This window comes from Geotrypetes seraphini, chromosome 4, assembly GCF_902459505.1.
Source record: "Geotrypetes seraphini chromosome 4, aGeoSer1.1, whole genome shotgun sequence".
Classification (NCBI taxonomy): domain Eukaryota; kingdom Metazoa; phylum Chordata; class Amphibia; order Gymnophiona; family Dermophiidae; genus Geotrypetes; species Geotrypetes seraphini.
The window spans coordinates 239,492,716-239,518,291 of NC_047087.1; the positions used below are offsets into that span (position 1 = coordinate 239,492,716).

Here is a 25,576-nt window from a genome sequence, read left to right on the forward strand (position 1 = left end):
CAACCTTTGTCACTAATGAGTCCCTAAATATTACTGCCAGTCCTCCACCTCTTTTAACAGAACGATGGTTAAATACAAAAGAAAAATAATTAGGACAAGCATATGAGAGATATGCTTCCTCACCCTCTGATAGCCAAGTTTCAGTTAGAAATAGTATATCTAAGGAATGATGCAAAATAAGATCTTTAATAAGGTGATATTTAGTTTTAATTGAGCGAGTATTAATTAATCCAATGTTTAATGTTTTATATCTGAACGTTTTTGCGGCTTGTAAGTTATTAGGAAGAGTTCCTTCAGTAGAGATTCTTTTTAGATTAGAGTTATTATTTAGTAATTTAGTTGGAGGTTCAAATTTACTCGGTCTATGACCCCAAAAAACTGGAATAGAAGAAATTGGTTCCTCCATTGTTCTCAATTCGAAATTAGAAGCACAGTGAGTCAACTTCATTACTTCTGATAAAAAAACCCAAGAGAAGATGATTAAAATGATTATAAAAGAAAAGAAGATGCTAGTTTTCAATGATTTATTACTTATTAGTAATTTGTTTTTCCCTTTAGAATGTTTAAGCCATAATCTGCACTGCAGTATCGCACAAAGGAGCGCATTAAGGAGCAGAACCTGCTCCTTAAGTGCGCTCCTTTGGCGCGCGCCGAAGGCGCGCGCCTTTGCGGCGTGCGCCGCAAAGTGGTTGAATTTAAGTATCATGTACCGGAAGTTGAGGGGTGGAATCTGGAACGCGCCGCCGCTGCGCGGCGGCAGAGAAAGCACAGAGGGATCAGCTAAGGAAAATAAAAGCAAGGTAACAACCTTAGTACAAATAAAATGAAACTGAAAATTTAAAATCATTTAAAACAGATAAAATAAACGCTAAAAGTTAAGTTTCTGTTCATGCAGTAACTATCAATGCTAGTCAGAGTGCTGGCGTGCGCCGCAAAGTGGTTGAATTTAAGTATCATGTACCGGAAGTTGAGGGGTGGAATCTGGAACGCGCCGCCGCTGCGCGGCGGCAGAGAAAGCACAGAGGGATCAGCTAAGGAAAATAAAAGCAAGGTAACAACCTTAGTACAAATAAAATGAAACTGAAAATTTAAAATCATTTAAAACAGATAAAATAAACGCTAAAAGTTAAGTTTCTGTTCATGCAGTAACTATCAATGCTAGTCAGAGTGCTGGCGTGCGCCGCAAAGTGGTTGAATTTAAGTATCATGTACCGGAAGTTGAGGGGTGGAATCTGGAACGCGCCGCCGCTGCGCGGCGGCAGAGAAAGCACAGAGGGATCAGCTAAGGAAAATAAAAGCAAGGTAACAACCTTAGTACAAATAAAATGAAACTGAAAATTTAAAATCATTTAAAACAGATAAAATAAACGCTAAAAGTTAAGTTTCTGTTCATGCAGTAACTATCAATGCTAGTCAGAGTGCTGGCGTGCGCCGCAAAGTGGTTGAATTTAAGTATCATGTACCGGAAGTTGAGGGGTGGAATCTGGAACGCGCCGCCGCTGCGCGGCGGCAGAGAAAGCACAGAGGGATCAGCGGAAGTTGAGGGGTGGAATCTGGAACGCGCAGAGAAAGCACAGAGGGATCAGCGGAAGTTGAGGGGTGGAATCTGGAACGCGCCGCCGCTGTGCGGCGGCAGAGAAAGCACAGAGGGAGAAGTTATCAATGTAGACTACCATTAAGAAGGATTATTTTACTGGTAACCCAGGTTATTAGGAACTAAGTCTCATTGCATAAAATGGGAATTGTGCTAAAAGAACATGAGTTCTTTTATAGCAGCCCACCTTATAACTCCCCCTCCTTAAATATCCTTACAGACTGTCTCAGCACTATCTGGACAGTGCTGGGATGATCTGGGAATGGAGCTGGGACAAAGATTACAGTTATCAATATTGATTTCCATTAAGATGGTTTATTTTACCACAACTCATGTATTTTAGTATAAGTTTTTGCAATGAAACCTAGTTGCTAATAATCTGAGTTATATGTAAAGGCACCTGCATGCAGTAGTGTAATAAGTGGGGGTGGGGGGTGGACCACCCTGAGCGCTGTATTGATGGTGCGCTGGCACCAGGGCAGGATTAATTCATCAAGGGCCCCTAGGCCCTCTGCCCTGCCCCACCCCACCAAACGCCCAGGCGGAAACAGGAAGCTGTGTCAGAGGGAAGCTTTGGGCAAGCAGCACCGCTTGCACAATTACAGCTCTCATTGCCTTTCTTACCCGCGTTGCTTGCTTGTCTTACTTTCCGTCGATGGGGGGGGGGGGGCCCTGTTGCCGATCGGGGTGGGGCCCGCGTTGCCAATCGATGCTGGAGGGCCCATCGCCGTTTGGAAAAAACAATGTTGATGCCCTCCTTCATCGGGCTCCCCTGACCATTTCGGGCCCTAGGCACGTGCCTACTTGGCCTATTGGTTAATCTTGCCCTGGCCGCCACCTCTCCACTCCCCCCCTCCCCCCCATGCCACACTCCTGCCCTCCCTCCCTTCCCCCAATCCCATACCTCTTTAAATCTTCACCAGCGCGAGCAACTTCTCAGACCTGTTGCTTGTGCTGGCCTGACTCAATAGTCAGAAGGCCTCAGGACTGAAAATCCAAAAAATATGCTTCCTTCCTGACTCCTTTGTAAGGAACATGCAGACTGGACAAGTGGCCTTGCTCCAGTCACAAAACCCTAAAGAATGAGGGGCACTCTCCTGGATTCTCCTAGACTGTTCCTGTATCATAGAGACATGAACTTGCCTCACTCATTCTCTCCCTCTCATCTACTCTGCACATAATCTTCTATGGATTCCTAAATTCTGTATATATCTAAAAGACCTAACTACTAAGAATACTTCTGGAAGGGAGCCTCCTACAGTGGTTCAGTCCAGAACAGTGGTCTCAAACTCAAACCCTTTGCAGGGCCACATTTTGGATTTGTAGGAACTTGGAGGGCCACAGAAAAAATAGTTAATGTGTTATTAAAGAAATGACAATTTTGCATGAGGTAAAACTCTTTATAGTTTATAAATCTTTCCCCTCCCCTGAAGACCTGTATGTTCCCCCTTTTTTACAGTGTCCTCCAGCTTCCCCCCTGGCCTCCTGGTCTTAGTTTCAGCTAATTACCGCAGCCTGCAGAGAGGATTGCCGGTGCTGTAGCATTCCTTGCAGGCTGCCATCGGCCTCTGCAGCACGTTCCCTCTACCACGGTCCCATCCCCTCCTCCTCCTCTGCTGCTGAGGATGACGGCAGCCTGCAAAGATCGCTACAGCACGGCAATCCTCTCTGCTGGCTGCGGTAATTATCTGAAGGTAAGAGCGGGAGGCCAGGGGGGAAGCCAGATAATACTGCAAAGAGCGGGCAGCACTAGTATAGACAGCACTAGTACAGATCACGGGCCACAAAATAGTATCAGGCTGGCCGCATGTGGCCCCCAGATCGCGAGTTTGAGACTACTTGTCTAGAACAAATCTATACTGCTACACCACTGTGGCAACTGTTCCTGTGGGAAAGCACAGGACCTTGTATTCCTTTTTGTTACCCAACAGAGAACCATAGGCACTTAGGGAAGGAGGAAAAGCTCTCTTACAAACATATGGATTATGAGGCTATGGAGAAGGTGGAAGGGTATTGAGGGGAAGGCTGAGAAATAGGGATAGGGCTTCCAAAGAGAGTTTTTTGTGGCTGAAAGAGGGGGCAAAATGTTCCATCCAAAATGTTTTAAAATTTAATTTTTCATTTGTTATATGAAATGCACAAACTGAAACAAAGAAAGAAAGAACAAGAAAAATGTCTGTCAATTTTTTTTTAAAGTGCTTCAGCATGATCCGGGAAAATTACAGACTGGTAAACCTGATGTCAGTGCCAAGCAAAATGAAACTGGTACAAAGAATAAAATTGCTGAACACATAGACACAGGTGGTTTAATGGGTCAAAGTCATCATGGATTCGGCCATGGGATGTCATGCCTCATCAATTTGCTACAGTTCTTTGAAGGTGTGAATAAACATATGGATAATACTGAGCTGGCTGATGTAGTATATCTAGATTTTCAGAAAGATTTTGACAAACTCCTTCATAAGAGACTACTGAGAAAATTAAAAAGCCATGGTATAAGAGGCAATGTTCTATTGTGGACTGAGAACTGGATAGTAAACAGAGGGTAGGGTTAAATGGCCAATTCAATAGAGAAAGGTAAATAATGGAGTGACCTAGGGATCTGCAGTGGAACCTAGGGATTGGTTCTTTTTAACTATTTATAAATAATCTGGAAAGGGGAATGATGAATGAGGTGATTACATTTGCAGATTATATTCAAAGTTGTAAAATTGCATGCAGATTGTGAGATGTTCAAGAGACCATAGGAAACTGGAAGACCTTAGGAAAATAGCTGGTGAAATTTAATGTGTACAAGTACAAATTGTTTATTCTGAATTTAGTATACTGCCTTATTCCAACATGTAGGCCAAGGCAGTTTATAATTTTAATAAAAACATGTAAGAAGAGAATGCCAATATATCAGAAAGAGGGCCCTGATTCTATAAACAGTGCCTGAAGTTAGGCCTTAGATTCGCAAACATTGCCAATCTAGGTGCCTAACTTAATTTTCTTAATTGTCTCAATTGGTGCTGTTAATTTTTTAATCATTTTAGTTTGTTTTTTTAATGGCACTTTCAATTAATTAGCTGGTAGACACCTACCACTATGAGGAAGGCGTCTACACCATGACGACTACTAGCAAGTAGATGTGGTTAGGGGCAGATTCTGGGCAGATTTTTGGCACGGTGTGACTTAGGTGCACTCATTTAAGCCAAGAAAATCCTGGTCTAAATGGCAGCGTGCCTAAGGATTCAATGCCTATTGATGCCTAAGACCCCTTAAGTGCCTCTAGGCACCATTCTATAAATGGCACTTAGCGGATAATTGACAATCGCACTCAAGGGCGTGTAGGAGTTAGGCACAATTTATAGAATCAGACCCAGAGTGCACACTCTTTTCACAAAGGGGCTGGTTCTATGAATGGTGTCTAGGTTAGGCACTGCTAAGCACCTACATCGGCGGTGGCTTGCCAAATTCTGCATGCAACTCTAAATTTCCTAAAAGAGAAGTCCATAGGCCATTATTAAGATGGATTGGGGAAAATCCACTGCTTATTCCTAGGATAAGCAGCATAGAATCTGTTTTGCTTCTTGGGATCTAGCTAGGTACTTGGGACCTGAGTTAGCCACTGTTGGAAACTGGATACTGAGCTTGATGGTCCTTCGGTCTGTCCCATTATGGCAATTCTTATGTTTTTGTGCTTATAATTGGCATTTTAATTGAAAACACCATTACAAGTCTATTAAAAAAACATTAATTTAACTTTAATTGAAGCTGTGCGTGGAATTCAGAGTGGCGCCTACCTGAAAAGTAGGCATGGTATGCACCAGTAGGTGCTTGTGTTAGGTGCCGGTAAATTAGGCCAGGAAAACCCTGGCCTATTACACCAGTGCCTAACTCTATGATGCGAGTTAGGCGCCAGTAGGCACGATTCTGTAAACAGCAGCTAGCGATTTATTGACAACTGCACTGAGCAATGCCTAGGTGTTAGGTGTTGTTAGGCGCCATTTATAGAATCGTCCCCAAAGGGTGCAGAGTTTTCATAAAGAGAGCACACTATTAGCAACACGGGAGAAAAAAAACCCTGAAACATCATGTCATTTCTTATGAATGGATACCCAAACAAAACAAATAGCTACGGCGAAATGCATCAGAACCCAGTAATAGATGATGAGATAAGTTTAAGATAAACGATAACCCTGTCGCATTCTCAAACGTTTTTTGACTAAAGCTGTTTGGAAGACGGTGCTATGATTGAAAAGCAGTTGAGACTGAGTTTTGTCTCGGGTTCACTCGCATGACGGTCTCGTTACTACGCTTCTGAGCACAGCTAAGTACAAAGCGCAACTTTAAATTCTAGAAGTTGTCCTGGGCCCTGGAGGAAATTTAGGAGGATATGGGCTCCCGTTTGGGAGGGATTGTCCCCAAGAGCTCGTAGTTCTTTATTGAACTTTTGACACTGGAGTGTGTGGGTAGGGGGTGGGGGATTCTGGTGGGTATGGTGGGGTTGGTTTCTGAGGGTCTTCATGAAGGAAGACGCGAATGACCCGATTGTTTCTGCTTTTGTCTTGTTCATTTTCGTTGGTATGTTTGTATTGCTTGCTTTTGTAAATTTGGCAGATTAATAAAAACGATTATACAAAAAAAAAAAATTCTAGAAGTTTGCCGAGGTTTATTTTGTTGTTATTATTTCAAATGAATGTACAGCCTTAGTTACATACCTTCTGTTTTCCTTCACTCTAAGTAATGATAATAATATTTTTCCTTCCATGAGTTCCATTATAAATTCTTTGTATTGAACTTTGACCTATTTGTTATTCAGCCAGCTCAGCTAGTGGCATTGACTTGTGATATCTCTGCATTTCCTCCGTTATGCCTAATACCAATGTAGCTTCATTTAATCTAATCTAATGCTTGACTTTATATACTGAGTCATCATTCTAAGAAAGCTCGACTCGGTTTACAACAGTTAAATTAATAAATAGAAACCATAAAAAACAATAAGAAGAATTCAAGAAAGTTAATTTTCAAAGTTTTTAGCAAATAGGGAGGCTTTTAAAGATTTATGGAAGAATTGAAGTGAACCAAAACTCCTTAGAAAAAAAGGAAGAGCATTCCAAAGTTGAGAAAATTTAAAAACCAAAGACTGACTAAAAATCTTGACTCCCTTAATCCCTTTCCTAGAAGGAAGGGAGAGTTTAAATTATTGGACACCTCTTGCAAAAGAGAATCTGTAAACATTCCAAGATAGAGGGATAAAAGGGGTGAAGATACCATATAGAATTTTGAAAACAACGCAAGCACATTTAGGGCTCCTTTTACTAAGCTGCGTCAGGGCTTTAACACACGGAATAGCGCGTGCTACAATGCTGCGCACGCTAGACACTAACGCTAGCATTGAGCTGGCGTTAGTTCTAGCTGCTAATCTGCTGCGTGCGCTAAAAACGCTAATGCAGCTTAGTAAAAGGAGCCCTTAGTAACATCTGATTCCTACTTCTAGAAACTATTGAAACCTATTCTCTTTCATCTTCACTATGGATCCATCCATAGTCCATTAACGAATGTCACTAGTTAGATATTGTATCTGGCACTAGCTTTTCTTGGATGATAAATTGAGGCGTTTGTTCTGTGTGTTAGTTTAACAATTCTATCTTTCCTTATAATGTAACTATAATACTCATGTTCTTGGATCTTGAGGGGTTTTGTTTTTTCCTTTGCCTTCAATGTTCTATACTTTCCGCGGGCTGCTTTCTTTTCTTCCCTCTTATTATCTCGGCAATGTTAGTGATGTCTTCTCTTCTATGCTTAGATTAGATTGTGAGCCCGTTCAGGACGGAGAGAGTAGCTCAATGCCTGTGTTCCAGCGGTATATCAAAAGCAATAAATCCAATCCAATCCAACCTTACTATTTGTACGGCTTCCAGCCTTACCTTCTATGTAAATCTCTGCAGAAGTTGAGTCTGTGCCATGGATGTTTGACGCAAAGCAAGAATAGCGACCTGTATCCTCTTCAAAAGCTTCTGAAATGATTAGCGAGTGTAGATTGCCCGTCTGGATTATTTGGATGTCAGGTGAATTTTCAAGCTCTTGCCCTTCACAGTACCATCTGCAAAACAAGATTCCATTTAGTCACAGAAAAATTTCACAGCCAGGACTACATGAACTAGACAGATGGTCCATTCCATTACTGAGGCAAATTTTTCGGTCAAAGGAACCAACTGTAGCATTTTGTTTTCTTTAGAATATATAATTAGAGCATATGAAAGGTTAAACACAGTAAGTGCTATGCATCATGTAACTGGCTTTTCCCATGTTTTTTTCCAGCATTTGCTGAATTAACCCAAAATAAACATGAGACTCCATTTTAGGAATCCTTTCGCTAAGCTGTAGTAGGGGATGCGACCTGTATACTGCCTTTTTGTGATTAGACATTCAAAGCGGTTTACATATATACAGACACTGGGGAAATGGAGGATTACGTGACTTGCCCAAGGTCACAAGGAGCAGCACTGGGATTTGATCCCACGACCTCAGGGTAATGAGGAAGCAGCTCTACTACTATGCCACGCCACACCTGCTTACTGCAGGTTAAAAAGCACTATCACGGGGTGCGCTCAGGTGTCCCGCACTAGTTTGAGGATCGGTGCATGCTTCCCACTGGCAAAAAAAATAAATTTTCTTTTTTAAAAAAAAAATCTTTATTAAATTTCCAAACTATAATTGTGCAAACAAATAATTCATATATTCAAATAATTCATATATCATATATATATAATATTACAAGAAAAGCACATTAAACTTACAGACATTAATGATCAATTATTTTTCCTCACCCTCCCACCTAATATTCCAGAAAAATAGATACCTACAAGAAACTATCCATAAATTCCCCAAATCAAATTCCAATGCAAAACCCTCCCCCCTCCCTCCCACCCTGGATGTGTATGTTTAAAGGTCAATAAAATAAAGTCAGTTATCATTCCTTACAGAATTTAGTCAATGGCTCCGAAACATCCATAAATTTCTTGTAACGTCCCTGCTGTATGGCCATCAGACATTCCATTTTAAAAGTATGGCAAAGAGATTCCCACCAGAAAGTGTAATTTAACCTATCCCAGCTCTTCCAATTCCTCAAAATAAGTTGTATGGCAACCCCTGTCATTATAAAGAGAAGTTTGTTATTCCGAGCAGATATTTGGCTTTTAGCTCTCAATAACGTACCAAATAGGATTTTTCTTTTTTAGCACAGGAGCCCTTACCGCCTAGAAAACAGGAGTCAGTAAGGGCTGCCGCAATAGCACATAGCCCTTAATAGAAAGAAATGGAAAAGGCAAACATTTTACTATCACACTAAAAGTAGGCTCCGTGCATGGGAAAGCCCCTTTCTAGTGATAGCACTGACTGGTTTTTAGAGTAGCTCAGTAATCCCTCCTTTTACAAAACCCCAAAAGTTTCTATGAGCAGCTAAAAAAAACACCCCACGTCCACAGTTTTGTAAAAAGGGGGGGAGGGAGTGCAAGAGCTCCTTAGTTTTTCAGCATAACATGATATCATACATGATATCATCTCCTTGTTGCATGAACAATTTACATATACAGTAGCTCGAAATGGCAAAGATCATATCACATTTAATAGATCTGAATTTTGTACCTCTGTTCTGCACTAACGTACTTCTTTGAAACTGGCTGGTTTGTTGAAATGAGCATTACTGTAGTGCAGAACAAAGACAAAACTGCAGGAATGTACAAGGTACAGGAGTTTAATTCAATGATGTTAAAAGCACTAAAAATCAATAAAAACAAAAATCATCAATATAAACAATGCAGTATCCAAAGTTAGTCCTTGGTGTTGGAAGGTGCAGACCCAACACGGTCTGTGTTTTGAAAAATACTTCTTCTTCAGGGGTCCATGATACTCTGCATGTATGTGTACAAGGAACCAATTGGATAACATCAATTGAACAAAGGTTCTTGAGACAAAGGATTTCTCCTATCGAAACTCCTGCTCATAGAAACATTGCAATACTATATTGTTTTTATTGCTTTTTACATCATTGAATAAAGCTCCTGTACTTTGTACATTTCCTGCAGTTTTGTCTTTCTTTTGTTACTGTTTTTTTACTGCAGCTCTTCTTGGATTTTTTTTTTTTTGTTATTGTTGTTGCTTTTCATTACTGTAGTGCTACATGTGCAGTATATGTTTCATTGAAAAGTCTCACATTTCATTCATTCTGAACTTTATGGCCTATATTTACTAACCTTCCTTTCCGTGTCCAATCCGTGGGCGATTGCAGGCAGGCCGGCTGACAAATTCACTAAAGGCCAGCATGCAAATGGGGGCGATCGGAGGAATGCCCCCTAGCGACCACACAGATCGCTAGTGAGCGATCCTGAAGCATGCACAGACCATATTCTTTGTCTGTAGATGGTCTGCGCATGCTTACAGAGCTGGGAGCTGCTTTTTTTCTGTTTTTTTACATTTCTATATACTTCGTGAGCCCATGGTTTTAACCTACTTTAAACCGGTGGGTTAAAACCATGGGCTCGCACTGCAGGGAAGGGCAGGCCAGTCGGGGCTGAGCAGAGCTGGAGAGTCGGGGCTGAGCAGGGCAGGCGAGTTGGGGCTGGTCAGGGCAGGCGACTCGGGGCTGAGCAGAGCTCGAGAGTCGGGGCTGAGCAGGGCAGGCAACTCAGGGATGAGCAGGGCAGGTGAGTCGTGGCTGGGCAGGTAAGTCAGGGCTGAACAGGGCGGCTAGAGGAGAGTCAGGGCAGAAAGCATGGCAGCAGAGAGCAGGGCAGTCAGAAAGGACCTGAGCGACTGGTCCCCACCAGTCACTTCTTTTTGGATCAGACAGCCCAGTTGGTGTTCCTGGAAAAGTTTAGTGAATCACTTCTTTCCTACTTTGCATGCCGTTTACCCTCATTTGCATGCGCGAATCAGAATCGGATCAGCCACGAGGTTAGTGAATCAGGTCAGGGTCACAAACCAATCGATACACGATTGGTTTGCTTAGTGAATCTAGCCCTATGTGACCTTCTTTGTAAAAGACAGGCTATAAATGAACTATAAAAGGGGAATGAAAAGGAGTCAGTAAACTTAATTTACCACTTTAAAAGGAGTTTCTGGTGGATCATTTTCTGGTAATTATTATATGATAAGACTCATAGAATTCTATTTTTTGGCATTTGAGTCTAGTTTAGAACACATGCAGTCCATTCTTGTTATTTGCAGTAATATGGTTCCTGAAAATATTTGCAAACCATGAAATCACAAATAACAAAATGCTGAGTCTCTGGGAAAATAGAGGTTACGTTTTAGCAGTACATTTTGGGCCAAATTCTATAAACGACGTCCGATTGTAGGCGGTGGAAGGCATCCTACTGCTGTCTAACCAGCCAATTGGACCCACGTTTTCTTTTTTAAAAAAACAGGCAGGCTGCCTATACTGAGGCATCTGTCGCAGGTGCAGGAAGGTGCCTAGGGACGCTTAAGCTCGCCCAAGGATGGACGTGGACGTGGTTTTGCCCAGAAGTGGCCTTAGGCGAGATTAAGCAGCCATAGGCAACTCCCTAGGGCTGCAATAGGTACTTGAAATGTAGGCCTTTGAAATGCTGGCCTACATTTCAAATAGACACAGTCCTCGTATTTTTGGAAAGAATAAACAAGCAATTCACATCTACCCCATTCCATTTCACTCAGTATTTTGTAGACCTGTATCATATTCTCCCCCTAAGCTGAAGAGCCCGTGCCAATTTTGCTTTTCCTCTTAGGGAAGTCATCCCATCCCCTTTTTATTTTCATCTTTTTTGAGATGTGGTGACCAGAACTGCACACAGTATTTGAGGTGCAGTTGCACCATGGAGTGATACAAACGGATTATAATATTCTCGTTTTTGTTTTCCAATCCTTTCCTAATAATTCTTAACATTCGATTTGCTTTCCTAGCTGCTGTTTAAGACTGAGTCAAGGCTTTCAACAAATCATCAGCAATGACACCTAAATTCTTTCCTGGTCAGTGACTCCTAATGTGAAACCTTGCATCACATATCTGTTGTCTGACTTCATTTTTCCTGCATGCTTCGCTTTGCAATTGCTCACATTAACTGTCTTCTACCAGTTGGAAGCTCAATCTCCTAGTCTCGTAAGAGTGCACTTATATGTATACATTTAATTTCCAAAAGTATATGTGTACACTTTCGTGGATAAAGTTCCTGCGCAAATAGCAGATGCAGATATGTGCATGTCCTTTTAGCTGGTCATATTTTCCTTTCAAAATATCTTTAATGTCTGTAGGTAAAAAATCTGCATATGGGAATGGCCCCTGCCTATAGTAGATGACAGCAGATAGCGACCAATTGTGCCATCTATTCTGCCCAGTTATTCTGATCTACCGTACTACCAGAACTGCAAGGGTGCAGTGCAAAAGTACCTCTGTCCTTTGCCACTATGCAGGCTACTTGAAAGCTGTCCCCAGAATAGAGAGAGATTAGATAGCTTAGATGGCAAACAATGGCATAGTAAGGGGAGCGGTCCGCCCCAGGCGCCATGTTGATGGGGGTGCCAGAACCCCTCCTCCTCTCTGCCCCCTCTGCTGCTCCCCACTCCTCCCTTTGCCATGCACATGCCCTCTTCCCTTCCCCGTATCTCTAGCTGCTCACCGCTGTGTTCCTTGTGATCGCATCAGCTCTCCTGCTGATGTCACTTCCAGGTGTCACACATAGGAAGTGATGTCATAGGGAGAGCCGCTGGGTATGCGAGGAGCACGTTGAAGTTGCTGTTCATGGCGGTGAACAACTAAAGGCACGGGAGAAGGGAAGAGGGTGTGCGCAGCAGGGGGGGATCGGGAAAGGAGTGGGGGAGGCGGAGATGAAGGCGGGGAGGGGCGCCTCTGCCCATGGCGCCTCTCACCCTCGCTATGCCTCTGATAGCAAACATACAAAAGCACAGCGCAGGAGACGACAACCATTGGAATTAGATAGGAACACTTTATTCAAAATCACAATGTGATGTGCCACATTAATAGGGCCTAACAATTAGAAATGTTGCGTCACATTGTGATGTCAAATAAAGTGTTCCTATCTATCCAATTCCATTGGTTGTCATCGCTTGTGTTGTGCTTTTTTGTGTGCTTGCTTTGTGCGGAGGATTTTTTTGTCTTCTATTCCTGTCCGTCCTTAGATGGCAAACATACCATAGTAAGATATATTTTTCTCTGACACATCTATTAGTTAGATCAGAAGTATACCAGAGCTCTTTTTTCTAAACAATTTACCTTTCCATCCTCACTATGCTGTTTTCCAAAATGGCAAATATTTTAGCACCAAAAGCTAGGATCTTCACAAAGGAAAATCTATTTTAAAGACTCCCAGGAGCCAGAGGCATCCCCGGCACACTAACTACGGCTGGCCAGGTTTTCGCTGTCTGGTTCTATCACTTTTGCATTTGCCTGCAGTATTAAGGAGTGAATCTGGCACGGTATCTTGTCTAACATAGGTTCATGATAAGATGTCACAGCTGTAAGGGGTGATCATGATTCTTAGGTTATGCGGGTTTTGTGACGTTCCTGACACACATCTCATTCATATCTGTAAGGATTACAGTCATAGTCTATTTTCTGCTCAGAGGGTTATGTAGTCTCTATTATTATAACTATGCATAGCTTAAATGTAAGGCTCTAAATTTAATGCTCATGACTCGCTTCAGTTCAGTGAATGCTCCCGTGCTCACCAAAAGTAATGTTCCTTTACCCGTATACCTACAGAGCAAAGGTCAACTAGCGAGCTACACGGACTGTACATGAAATACCACACCAGCTCCTAGAATACAAGCTGTCAGATGTGTGCATTGTAAGGTGCACTTAACCGCACAGGCTTATGTCTGCCATTGACCTGAAGCAAGTGGTCACACTTAAATTTCGGCACATCAAAGTGGCTTTGCGCTACTATTTTATAAAGCCAGTAAAGAACTGGCACTAAATGTGCTTCCTTGTTGGGCCTACATTTAAGTGCCACTATACAGAATTACCCCCACAACCTCGAGGAGAGTGTGGCGTAGTGGTTGGAGCTACAGCCTCAGCACCCTGAGGTGGTGGTTTCCAAAATCCAACCCCATGCTGCTCCTGGGGAAGTCACTTAGAAAGCTTGTGAGCCCACCAGGACAAAGAGGAAAAATGCCCGAGTACCTGATTTGTAACCTGTTCTAAGCTCCTTTGGGAGGACAGATAAATAAATCTTGTTCCTCCCTTTAATCTTATAGCCAAGCCTGGATTTCCACTGAGGCCCACAAGGCTTATGTCCAAGTTTATAAAATTCTAGGAATGGCACAATTCTGAGGGTTGAAAATCTATCCATGTAGGCCAGTGGTCTCAAACACGTCCCACCAGGTACTATTTTGAGGCCCTCGGTATCTTTATCATAATCATAAAAGTAAAATAAAACAGTTTCTTGATCATATGTCTCTTTAGCTATAAATGACAATATTATTATTAAGACTTAGCCAAAAAAGAAAGATATATAAACTATATAAAGTTTTACCTCATGCAAAATTGTCATTTCTTTAATAAGACATTACCTATTTTTTCTGAGGCCCTCCAAGTACCTACAAATCCAAAATGTGGCCCTGCTAAGGGTTTGAGTTTGAGACCACTGATGTAGGCAGTACAGCTAGAACTCCTACTAAGTGAAGCAGAGTTTTGCAATCCTGCTGGTTTGTGTGCTGTCATTTCTTACCTGTCACTTCTGCAATTTTTACTGCATGATGACGGTTGTGACTCATAGTTCAGTCCTGGAAGTCTACCCTAGATCATATTTAACCTTCCTAGGAATGATGAGTGATGACAGCAAATCCCTCCATTTTTGCCCACCTCATACCTCATATTTCTGAGTTTTCTTCACTTAACGGAACTTTCTTCTTTCAATCTACTGCATTTCTTCGATGGGGTGAATGAACAAGTGGATAAAGGTAAGCCGGTTGATATCATGTATTTGGATTTTCAAAAGGCATTTGACAAAGTACCTCATGAAAGACTTCTGAGGAAATTAGAGAGCCATGGGATAGGAGGTAATGTCCTATTATGGATTAAGAACCAGTTGAATGACAAAAAACAGAGAGTAGGTATAAATGGTCAATATTCTCAGTGGAGAAGGATAAATAGTGGAGTTCAATTCCTTCATAGTTGTTTAAGCACGTGGGATTTACAAAACCTGGACAAACTGCCGGGTTTTGGAAATCTAAAAGGAGGACATGTCCGGGTTTCCCCGGATATATTATAACCCTATATAAATATAATACAATACCCATAAAAATATTGGGCCTGATTCTGTAAATGGTGCCTGATACAGGAGGCACCTGGAAAAAGGGTGACTGCCGTATGTCAATCATGGACAGGTGCCTCTTACGGAACTCTAAATGTAGTCCAGGATTTTACAGGCCCCTAGGGTCCTTGAAGAATTGCAGCCAGTGGCACCTAGTGATACCGAACTCTGGCGCTGCCCTTAAACATGCCTACTTCCAAGCTTCAACATTACTAGATGCTGCTAGGCGCCTGGACCCAGGCACCAGTCTCGGAGGCTGCCTAGCAGTGCCTAAATTTTTAAAAAATGTATTTTTAGTTGATTTTTAATGGCACAATCAATTACTGCACCACTTAAAACCAATTAAAACACTTAGGTTAGGTGTGATCGAGGATCCTGCTGGTACCTAACTTTCAGCAACCTTTGCAGAATCAGGCCCATCTTGACTAGCAAATGGCAAGACTGTGCATATGTTAACTCCACAACTGTGCTGGTCTCCTGGCTTTGGGGCACTACAGGATGGGGTGGCGTACTTGCTGGGATCTGAACTCACCACCCCATGAAGGACAAGTGTGCTGTCTAATAATAATAATAACTTTATTCTTATATACCGCCAACAATCTTGCGACTTCTAGGCGGTTTACAGCAAAGAATATTGCAATGTACATCTGATAGTAACAGCATTAATGATAATAACAACAGTTATGTATTGTAGGGTCGTGAAGTACCTTGCGGTTTGCACAAGGTTGGAAGTTAGTGATTGGGGTTATCAACCCCTCACATAGTATAGCACTGTCTTTCATGACAGTGAAGTCTGCTTCTTTTGGGAGGGAACTGCAAAAACTGTGATGAGACTTGAACTCCAAACACACAACAATGACAAGGCACACATTTTAACCACCAGCCTAGCTAACTCCTTTCCTGCAAAGCAATGCCTCTCAGAGCAGTGAAGCTTGTTTCCCTGCAAAGAGAGAGATGTGAAACCCAAGTAGCTCAGGGGGGACAGTAGTAGACAAAACAAAAACAAACAAACCCACAAACCAGAGAAAATATCGCATCACTCAACATGTAATTCAACTCAGAAATCTGTTGCTAAAGAATGTGGTGAAAGAAATTAGCTTAGCAGAATTTAAACAAGGTTTAGATAATTTTCTGAAACAAATGTCCCTAAGCATTATTAAGATGACTTGGTGAAATCCACTGCGTATTACTAGGATAAGCAGCCAAAAACTTGTTTTACTCCTTGGGATCGTGCCAAGTCACTTGTAACCGGGCTTGAAGGACCTGTGGTCAATCCCCCTCCACTTCTCCACTCCATACGGGTGGAAATCCTCAGGAAATGGGGCCGGCTCCTGTGGCTGCATGAACCAGAATTTATCCAGAGGGGTGCGGGAGGAACTGCGTTCCCAGACAGGTGAGTAATGAGTCTCTCTCATAGACCCTCTCCACCTTGATAATTTTAGTTTTCTAAACATTTTGTTCTATCTTTAAAATCACCAGGTAACAAAGGTAAGAAAAATGATTTATTTTTATTTTAGTAATTAAAACATGTCAGTTCTGAGAATTTCCTTCTGCTGTCTATATTTGCCATTGTACGAGTATGGAAGGAAATGTGAGGGGGGTCACTTTATGTGATGAAAAATTTTAATCGCAATTAAATTGATGTGCAGCCCTAATTAGAATATAGAACACTATCGGCCTCTTTTACAAAGCCGCGCGGCAACAGCCCCGAAGCTCTTTAAATCTCTATGGGTTTCGGGGCCGTTAGAGCAGTGCAGCCACTAGCGCGGCTCTGTAAAAGAGGCCGTATGTAGTTTTATGCTTTTCCATTTTCTGTTAAAATTTTATTTAAAACTATGCTTAATTGACATGGACCCTGATTTACAACTTAAATGAGATTCAGAACAAGCTCCGAACCACATAGGGAGGAGCGATGACAAATCGGCCGAAGCCTTGGGGCCAATCGGCTAGGAGCAGGAGGGGGGGGGGGGGGGGGGGGGGGTAGGCTAGATTAGGGTGAGCGGAGGGGAGGTCGCCCCTTTCGATCCGGCTTCACACGAGGCGGACGCGGCTTCCCTCCCGCTCACCCTCAACACACTAGTTTAAAAAAAAAAAAAATAAAATAAAAAAAAAAAAAAAAAAAAAAAAAAATTAAATAAATAAATAACTATTTAATGGAGTCTTTCACCTATTTGTCCCTCTCTTGCTTTGGGCCTGGAGGTGAGCGGGAGACGGCCGCGTCTTCGTGGTACCAGCAGCACAGACGCTGTGGGGGATCTGCGGGTAAGAGCGCTGGAGGGCTTGGACGGGGCCGGGCCACTGCACAGGCGGCCCGGATGCGTGGCGGGCCCGTCTGTGCCGCGGGCCTCTGTGGCCAGGAGTGCTGTTGCTGCGTGCATTCTCGGTCGGCTCGGGCCGACGCGGCCGCGTGGGCGGGGATGCGCCAGCCGACTCCTCCTGCCTACTGCGTCCGGCGTTGGAGAAGGGGAGGGATTGAGGTCTCCGTCCTCTGGCGGCCACGCGGCCGCGGACTCCGACGGGCCCCATTGCCACTCGGACTCGTGTTAGCGGATCGGGAGTTTTTTCTTCGGCCTGGAGCGCCAGCCACTTGCTGGCCCCAGCGCGGCCGGGTTTTTCTTTTGGCTGCGGGGCCCAGCTCCGACCGCGGCGAGGCGGCGGTCTCGCCCGCTCCGCGTGTCGGGTGCCCCCCCCCCCCCCCCTGAGCACTTCGGCGGTGGAGGAGGGGGGAATTGGATCACTACCTCCCAGCCGCCCTGCTCCCACCCCGAACCAGGCGCCACTCAGCAATGCCCCTGTAAAAAAGAGAAATATTTTTGTGTGATTTTAATGGATGATATGGTAAGTTTTATGATTTATTGATTGATTCATAGGTTAAAGAAGTTCACTTGTCAGTGCCCTTAAGCAAGTTTTGAATTCCATGCATTTTTCCTTTGGCGGCTGGCCACTGAACATGATATGCTCCATAATCCTCCTAACAGGGCCCACAAGTCCCTCAAGCACTGGTCTGCAGCAGCTGCAATTAGGAATGTTTAGAAACAGCTCCAGTAAAGCACAAGGAAAATATACAACTAGGTATTCTGCTAATTAATTTTGCTCATAAGCCCACTCACTGCAAGCATAAACTAATATTGTATGATGCAATCTGTTGAGTTTGTTTACGAACTGTTATGAACTGTTATATCTGATCATAAGCACTCATAGTGCAAAATAATTATAGATGAATGTACATTGACTTACGAGGGGGTCCTTTTACTGTAAATGCTAGCACACACCGTAGCTTAAAAGTTCTTACCAGTTATGAGGTGCTAATTGCTTGTTATTGGGGCCAATTAAAAATTTTAAATAGTTAAGGGCTCCTTTTACTAAACAGTGCTAGAGATTTTTAGTGCGGGCCGGAGAGGTAGATGCTCCATTGCTCATAGAATTCCTGTGAGCGTCAGAGCATTTGCCTTGCTGGCCCCGGCTAAAATGGTGACAGTATCCGTGCTGCCAATCCCAGGGCAAGCGGTGGTTTCTCCATGTCTGTCTCATTGGCAGCCATGAGCTGTTCCTCCAGGAACTTTACATGTCTTCATGTAATTATATATGTTTTTGTATATCTGTGCATCTATTGCACAGCCATCTCAGTCTTCCATCTGCCCTGATCCTGCCTCACGCGGCCAGCGAAGCTGATGGCGGTCAACCGCTCTGGGCACCCTGGAGGCTGCCAGCCGCGGCCACATGGGCACCCTGGAGGCTGCCAGCCGCGGCCACATGTCTCGGCATGGCCAGTGCTGCTGTTTCCTTAGCTAGTGGAGGGATCAGCAAATTTATTTATCTGGTTAGGGATTCCCATCTCTAGTTCATTGATCTATATGTTAGTGGAGGCATTGCCGCGGCCACAGGTCTCGGCATGGCCAGTGCTGCTGTTTCTGACATCGGGAAAACGTTGTTCCAGCCCCTTCCATAGCTAGTGGAGGGATCAACAAATTTATTTATCTTGCTAGTTATTCCCATCTCTAGTTCATTTCAAAGCCCATTTGAAATTGCCTAACTCCATACAGTTGCCTTTTCCCTATTGATATCTGAGTCTAATTCTCTGCATTCGGTGACTTCCCTATTGCTAGCTGAGTCTAATTCTCTGCATTCTCGATTCTACTTCTCTGCTGCAATGGGCTGGACAAAATATAAGACCTTGCCTTCATGTGCTGGACTAAATATAATACCTTGCCTTCAGGGCCGTGCGCTTCACGGTTATTTCTAGTCTTCCCATCTATCCAATCAGCTAATGTTAATGATCCTATAATTCTTATCCTTGGGATATGAAATATGGCTAAAATCGCAACACATTAGATAAGCATTTATCCTTCCAGTTATTCCTATTAATGAGACAGCGATGACACTGGACTCATCACATTTCTTCCTTCTATGAATCTTCTTTAACTATAACTTTCTGCTTTCCGTGAATTATCTTTCTCTATAAATTTCTTAGTTCCAAGAATTTTCTTTAACCATAACTTGCAATAAATGTACTGTGTTTTACTTATTAAGTTTCTGCTATATAACTTTACCTCATAAAACAAGGAAGACAAGTGGGGTTTTCCTTTGACACGACATGCCTATAAACAATCATGTCCCACTCTCCTTATGCCGGTACTTACAGTATCATTCTCAAAGTATTTCGCGACAGCACAAGTCACGATCCATACGCGCACTACTACCGCGGCTTCTACGGCCGCACAGCCTCTGCAGGACCTCACGGACTTAATGATTGACGGTTTCCTTATTACATTTCTGTTATATATCTTAACCTCCCTATCACGGAGGCCACAATACTTAGGCCTGTACTTACAGTCTCATTCTCTTAGTATTTGCCTGTTCTTACAGTCTCATTCTCTTAGTATTTCTCATAGCCATGCCATCTCGACAAGTTACGATCCAAGCCGCCAGCACCGAAGAGGCCCACGGCCAGCACACGTGCTACCACCGCGACTTCTACGGCCGCACATCTGGAGCTCAGCACCTCCCGTGAATTCTAGAGCTGCACCTCCCGTGAATTTTAACCCCATTAAGCGGGAGGGCAAATGAGATAGTCCAATGACTTAGCCTTGGATTGGATCTCCCGAGATTAGGGCTGCATCCACTCGGCGTTAACTTCGATTCACAGGTCCTGCCCTTAGAATTCGATGCACGGCTCCGATGTATACTACTGTACAACACTTGCTCCATACGAGAGCACAGGTAGTCGTAGGCGGATGTTTTCGTCTTCAACGAAGACTGCAACCGAGGGAACCAGATCCAGGAATTTTCTATGGTATCACTTTATCTTCTCTTCGCGTAGGGGTAAGCATTACAGGGTTATCCGACTGGGCTTCCTTAAATTTTCTTTCGGGACCTTAACGGGCCCCACGAGCTCCATTAGCCATTTACCTCACTTCCTGCACACCTCATGTATTAACGTTTTTCTTTCCCACACAGTCTATTCATACCATCTTGCTTACGACCTCATCACCAGAGACCACAACAGCTGACATCTGGAATCCTGTCAGCACAAGCATCTGCAGTTCGACTATCAGCATTTGGTAGGTAAGTCCGCAGGGCATTTGAAGGATATCGTTCACCTTACCTCAACAGCATTTACAGGACATTAGGTCCGATGCCTCCCTTACGGTTTGCATTCCTTCCTGAACTACAACACACACATATTACTGGTCTCACATGCTTGGATTATGGGGAATATGGGATAGATTATGGGGAATATGGGATAAATATTGTGATATTTACACGCTGATCCAGATATTCTACTGGCTAGGCTCCTCAGTACACTGGATCCTCTGTACATCGCTAGGCTCATCAGTACATTAGATATGCTCCTCTGTACATTGGGTAGGCTTTTCAGCACATTGGATACGCTCCTCTGTACATAGTACATTGGATATGCTCCTCTGTACATTGGGTAGGTTTTTCAGCACACTGGATACGCTCCTCTGTACATTGGCTAGGCTTATCAGTACATTGGATATGCTCCTTCTCATTGGCTAGGCTTATCACTACATTGGATATGCTCCTCTGTATCAGTACATTAGATAGGCTCCTCTGTGCATCGGCTTGGCTCCTCTGTACATTGGCTAAGCTTATCAGCACATTGCAGGGGCTCCTCTGTATCGGTACATTGGATATGCTCCTCGGTGCATTGGCTAGGCTTATCAGGGCATTGCATGTGCTCCTCTGTACATTGGCCAGGCTTATCAGCACATGGCATGATGGCTAGGCTATCAGCTCATTGCATGTGCTCCTCTGTACATTGGCTAGGTTTATCAGCACATTGGATGTGCTCCTCTGTACAGATGTGCTCCTCTGTGCATTGGCTAGGCTATCTGCACATTGCATGTGCTCCTCTCTACATTGGCTAGGCTTATCAGTGCATTGGATACGCTCCGCTGTACATTGGCTAGGCTTATCAGGACATGGGATGTGCTCCTCTGTACATTGGATACGATCCTCTGTTCAGTGCTCCTCGGTACATTGGCTAGGCGTATCAGCACATTGCATGTGCTCCTCTATACATTGGCTAGGCTTATCAGTTCATTGCATGTGCAGCACATTGCATTGGCAATGCTTAGCAGCACATTGCATGTGCTCCGCGGTACATTGGCAACGCTTACATTGCATGTGCTCCTCGGTACATTGGCAACGCTTATCAGCACCTCGGTACATTGGCAACGCTTATTGGCACATCGCATGTGCTCTACATTGGCTAGGCTTATCACAGCAGAGGCTTCCACGGCCTCAACTGCAGCGGCATCTTCTACGGCAGCACAATTTCAGCAATATGCAACAGCAAAGGCTTCCACGGCCTCAACTGCAGCGCCAGCTTCTACGGCAGCACAATATCAGCAATATACAACATCAGCGGCTCTAACAGCTGAGGCTTCCACGGCCACCGGTACATTGGCAACGCTTATCAGCACATTGCAGGTGCTCCTCGGTACATTGTCAACGCTTATCAGCACATCGGTACATTGGCAACGCTTATTGGTACATCGCAGGTGCTCTACATTGGCTAGGCTTATCACAGCAGAGGCTTCCACGGCCTCAACTGCAGCGGCAGCTTCTACGGCAGCACAATTCAGCAAAACAGCAGAGGCTTCCACGGCCTCAACTGCAGCGCCAGCTTCTACGGCAGCACAATTTCAGCAATATACAACAACAGCGGCTCTAACAGCAGAGGCTTCCACGGGTTGGCAACGCTTATCAGCACATTGCAGGTGCTCCTCGGTACATTGTCAACGCTTATCAGCACATCGGTACATTGGCAACGCTTATTGGTACATCGCATGTGCTCTACATTGGCTAGGCTTATCACAGCAGAGGCTTCCACGGCCTCAACTGCAGCGGCAGCTTCTACGGCAGCACAATTTCAGCAATATACAATAGCAGAGGCTTCCACGGCCTCAACTGCAGCGGCAGCTTCTACGGCAGCACAATTTCAGCAATATACAATAGCAGAGGCTTCCACGGCCTCAACTGCAGCGCCAGCTTCTACGGCAGCACAATTTCAGCAATATACAATAGCAGAGGCTTCCACGGCCTCAACTGCAGCGCCAGCTTCTACGGCAGCACAATTTCAGCAATATACAACATCAGCGGCTCTAACAGCAGAGGCTTCCACGGCCACCGGTATATTGGCAACGCTTATATCAGCACATTGCAGGCGCTCCTCGGTACATTGTCAACGCTTATCAGCACACGCTTATCTGAAGTTTTGCAAATATCAGTGGATGAATTTACCCGTACCTTGGCATATATAGTTGGAGCGCTGTACCCGTGCAGTGGGTTGCGTATATTTCATTACACTGAGGCGATTCAGTACAAAAAGTTATCTTATCAGTACCTTTACATACCCATGTTCATTACACTGAGGCGATTCAGTACGAAAAGTTATCAGTACCTTTGCATACCCATGCAGTGGGTAGCATATAGGCCGCAGCTACAGCACTTGGGGGGAACCCGCGATAAGCGAGGTTTCGCTATCCCGGGTAGTGGAGGGTAAGCACAGCATATGAGTCAACGACATACACCTTTACATTGCTTAGGAAATTGGGCATGTCACCTTGCTTGGACGGCAGGGAGGCCAGGCCCTGATCTTCACAGCAACGTACTGCTGATGAGAGGACACATCCTTGAACGGGATAGGTCCAGCGAGCAGGGGAAGCGGTTACGGCAACCCACATTCGGAGAGGATGAAGAGGCATATGCTGTGCACCTGATCATGTGGGGGTCATACCTGATTGGTTATTCTGCTCAATTGATGACAGTTGTGATGTAATAGTGCTGTTATGGCTGCGGCCTAATAAATTCCACACTAGTTGAAAACACTTGTGTAGTGTCTTTGTTTTCCGGACCAAGGGGTAGAGCACCAAGTGCTGAGTGCACGATTTGAGAACAAGCTCCGAACCACATAGGGAGGAGCGATGACAAATCGGCCGAAGCCTTGGGGCCAATCGGCTAGGAGCAGGAGGGGGGGGGGGGGGGGGGGGGGGGGCTAGATTAGGGTGAGCGGAGGGGAGGTCGCCCCTTTCGATCCGGCTTCACACGAGGCGGACGCGGCTTCCCTCCCGCCCACCCTCTACTTCTGTCGCAGCCAGACGGGAAAGGAGGGTAAGCACAGCATATGAGTCAACGACATACACCTTTACATTGCTTAGGAAATTGGGCATGTCACCTTGCTTGGACGGCAGGGAGGCCAGGCCCTGATCTTCACAGCAACGTACTGCTGATGAGAGGACACATCCTTGAACGGGATAGGTCCAGCGAGCAGGGGAAGCGGTTACGGCAACCCACATTCGGAGAGGATGAAGAGGCATATGCTGTGCACCTGATCATGTGGGGGTCATACCTGATTGGTTATTCTGCTCAATTGATGACAGTTGTGATGTAATAGTGCTGTTATGGCTGCGGCCTAATAAATTCCACACTAGTTGAAAACACTTGTGTAGTGTCTTTGTTTTCCGGACCAAGGGGTAGAGCACCAAGTGCTGAGTGCACGATTTGTTCATTCCCTTTTAAAGCTGGCAACTAGAACTTCACATGGCTATCAGATTGTTTGGCTGTTTTGAGCCCTGCTAGAAAATTAGCAAGGTTTCCTAGCAGGGCTCAAAATATCCAAAAAGTCTGATAGTCTAAGGCAGGGGTAGGGAACTCTGGTCCTCGAGAGCCGTATTCCAGTCGGGTTTTCAGGATTTCCCCAATGACTATGCATTGAAAGCAGTGCATGCAAATAGATCTCATGCATAGTCATTGGGGAAATCCTGAAAACCCGACTGGAATACGGCTCTCGAGGACCGGAGTTCCCTACCCCCTGGTCTAAGGGCTCCTTTTACTAAGCCGCGTTAGAGCTTTAATGCGCAGAATAGCGCACGCTAAATTACAGCCCGCGCTAGACCGTAACGCCAGCATTGAGCTGGCATTAGTTCTACCGCGTAGCGCGGGTTTAGCGTGCGCTAAAAACGCTAACACAGCTTAGTAAAAGGAGCCCTAAGATGCATAACTGAGAATAACATTATTAACACATAGAAAGCTAATGCAGGGGCTCTTAGGCCAGAAATGTGTTTCTATCACTCTGTGCTGTGGGTTATCTACAGCTTCTTCTTCCTGTGTTCTGTTGTGCACAGTGCTGTCTCATTGCTTACAACAGTGTCTCTCAAACTTTTTTTTAGGTTCGGCACACTAAACTATACTATATGCACAGATAGCAAATGTTGTTCATGTTTATGGACTTTATAGCTATGCAGATAATGAATGTTGTATGTTTGCTGGTTTTATGGAATTTTATGAAGGTTTTTGATACTGGAAACTGCCTAGATTTTAGGCAGTATACAAATGTGTTAAATAAATAAACGGTGCAAACGGTTTTCGCGGCACATTATAATTAAAATGATAAAATTGCAAAACCAACAAAAAATTAAATCTGAGAGCTATTTATTTAAAGTTCTTTAAGCTCTATATGGGTAATTGTAACAACGTTGAAACTAAAGTAGATAGAATTATGACTTTATGACCTCTCAACAAACTATTCGTCACTGGTCTACTTTGGCTTTACTGAAAGGTAAGGCGATATCTCTTTTTTAGTATCTTAAGAGATCATACCTTCACCTTCACACCTCAATCCATGAACCATTGGGGCTCTATTCTAAAGACCACGCTTTCTGAAATAGATTGGGAACTCTTCTGGTCATCTACAAATCGTCCTCTATTATCCTCAAGAGTTTCGCAATCGATGTTCTTTGTTATGTGGAATGCAGTATGGACTCCATTTCGAATGTGGAAAGCGAAACTGAAACAAGATCCTACCTGTTGGAACTGTTTGAAAGAGCCTGGAACTCTTGATCACATGCTTCTTCACTGCACTATGGTTCATTCCTTTTGGATTCGTATCTGGGACACCATAGAATCTATTACCAAATGTTCAGAAACTATTTCCATAGATATTATAATCCTTCGTTCTCAACACCCTTGTTTTGCATTATCTAACTGTCCTCCTAAACTTATTGACACCATGTTTGTGACAGCTCTTATGCACATTTTGAAAAATTGGAAGTCACCCGCACTATTAGACTACACCTTCTGGTGGAACTCCTTGAGCATGTACCACAAATTCGAATCATATGCATATGAAAAGAACATGATATCCCGTTATTCTACAAAT

The 25,576-nt window shown here is 44.0% G+C and overlaps 1 protein-coding gene across 8 annotated transcripts in view; it reads right to left on the reverse strand.

Moving 5' to 3' along the window:
- Window positions 1–25,576, reverse strand: part of MYPN (myopalladin) — a 314,293-nt gene that overhangs the window by 135,255 nt on the left and 153,462 nt on the right. For all 8 annotated transcript variants that reach the window (XM_033941751.1, XM_033941752.1, XM_033941750.1 and 5 more), the window contains one exon: window positions 7,507–7,682. In XM_033941751.1, the coding sequence (XP_033797642.1) occupies window positions 7,507–7,682 (176 nt within the window). The remainder of the gene's footprint in view (window positions 1–7,506; window positions 7,683–25,576) is intronic.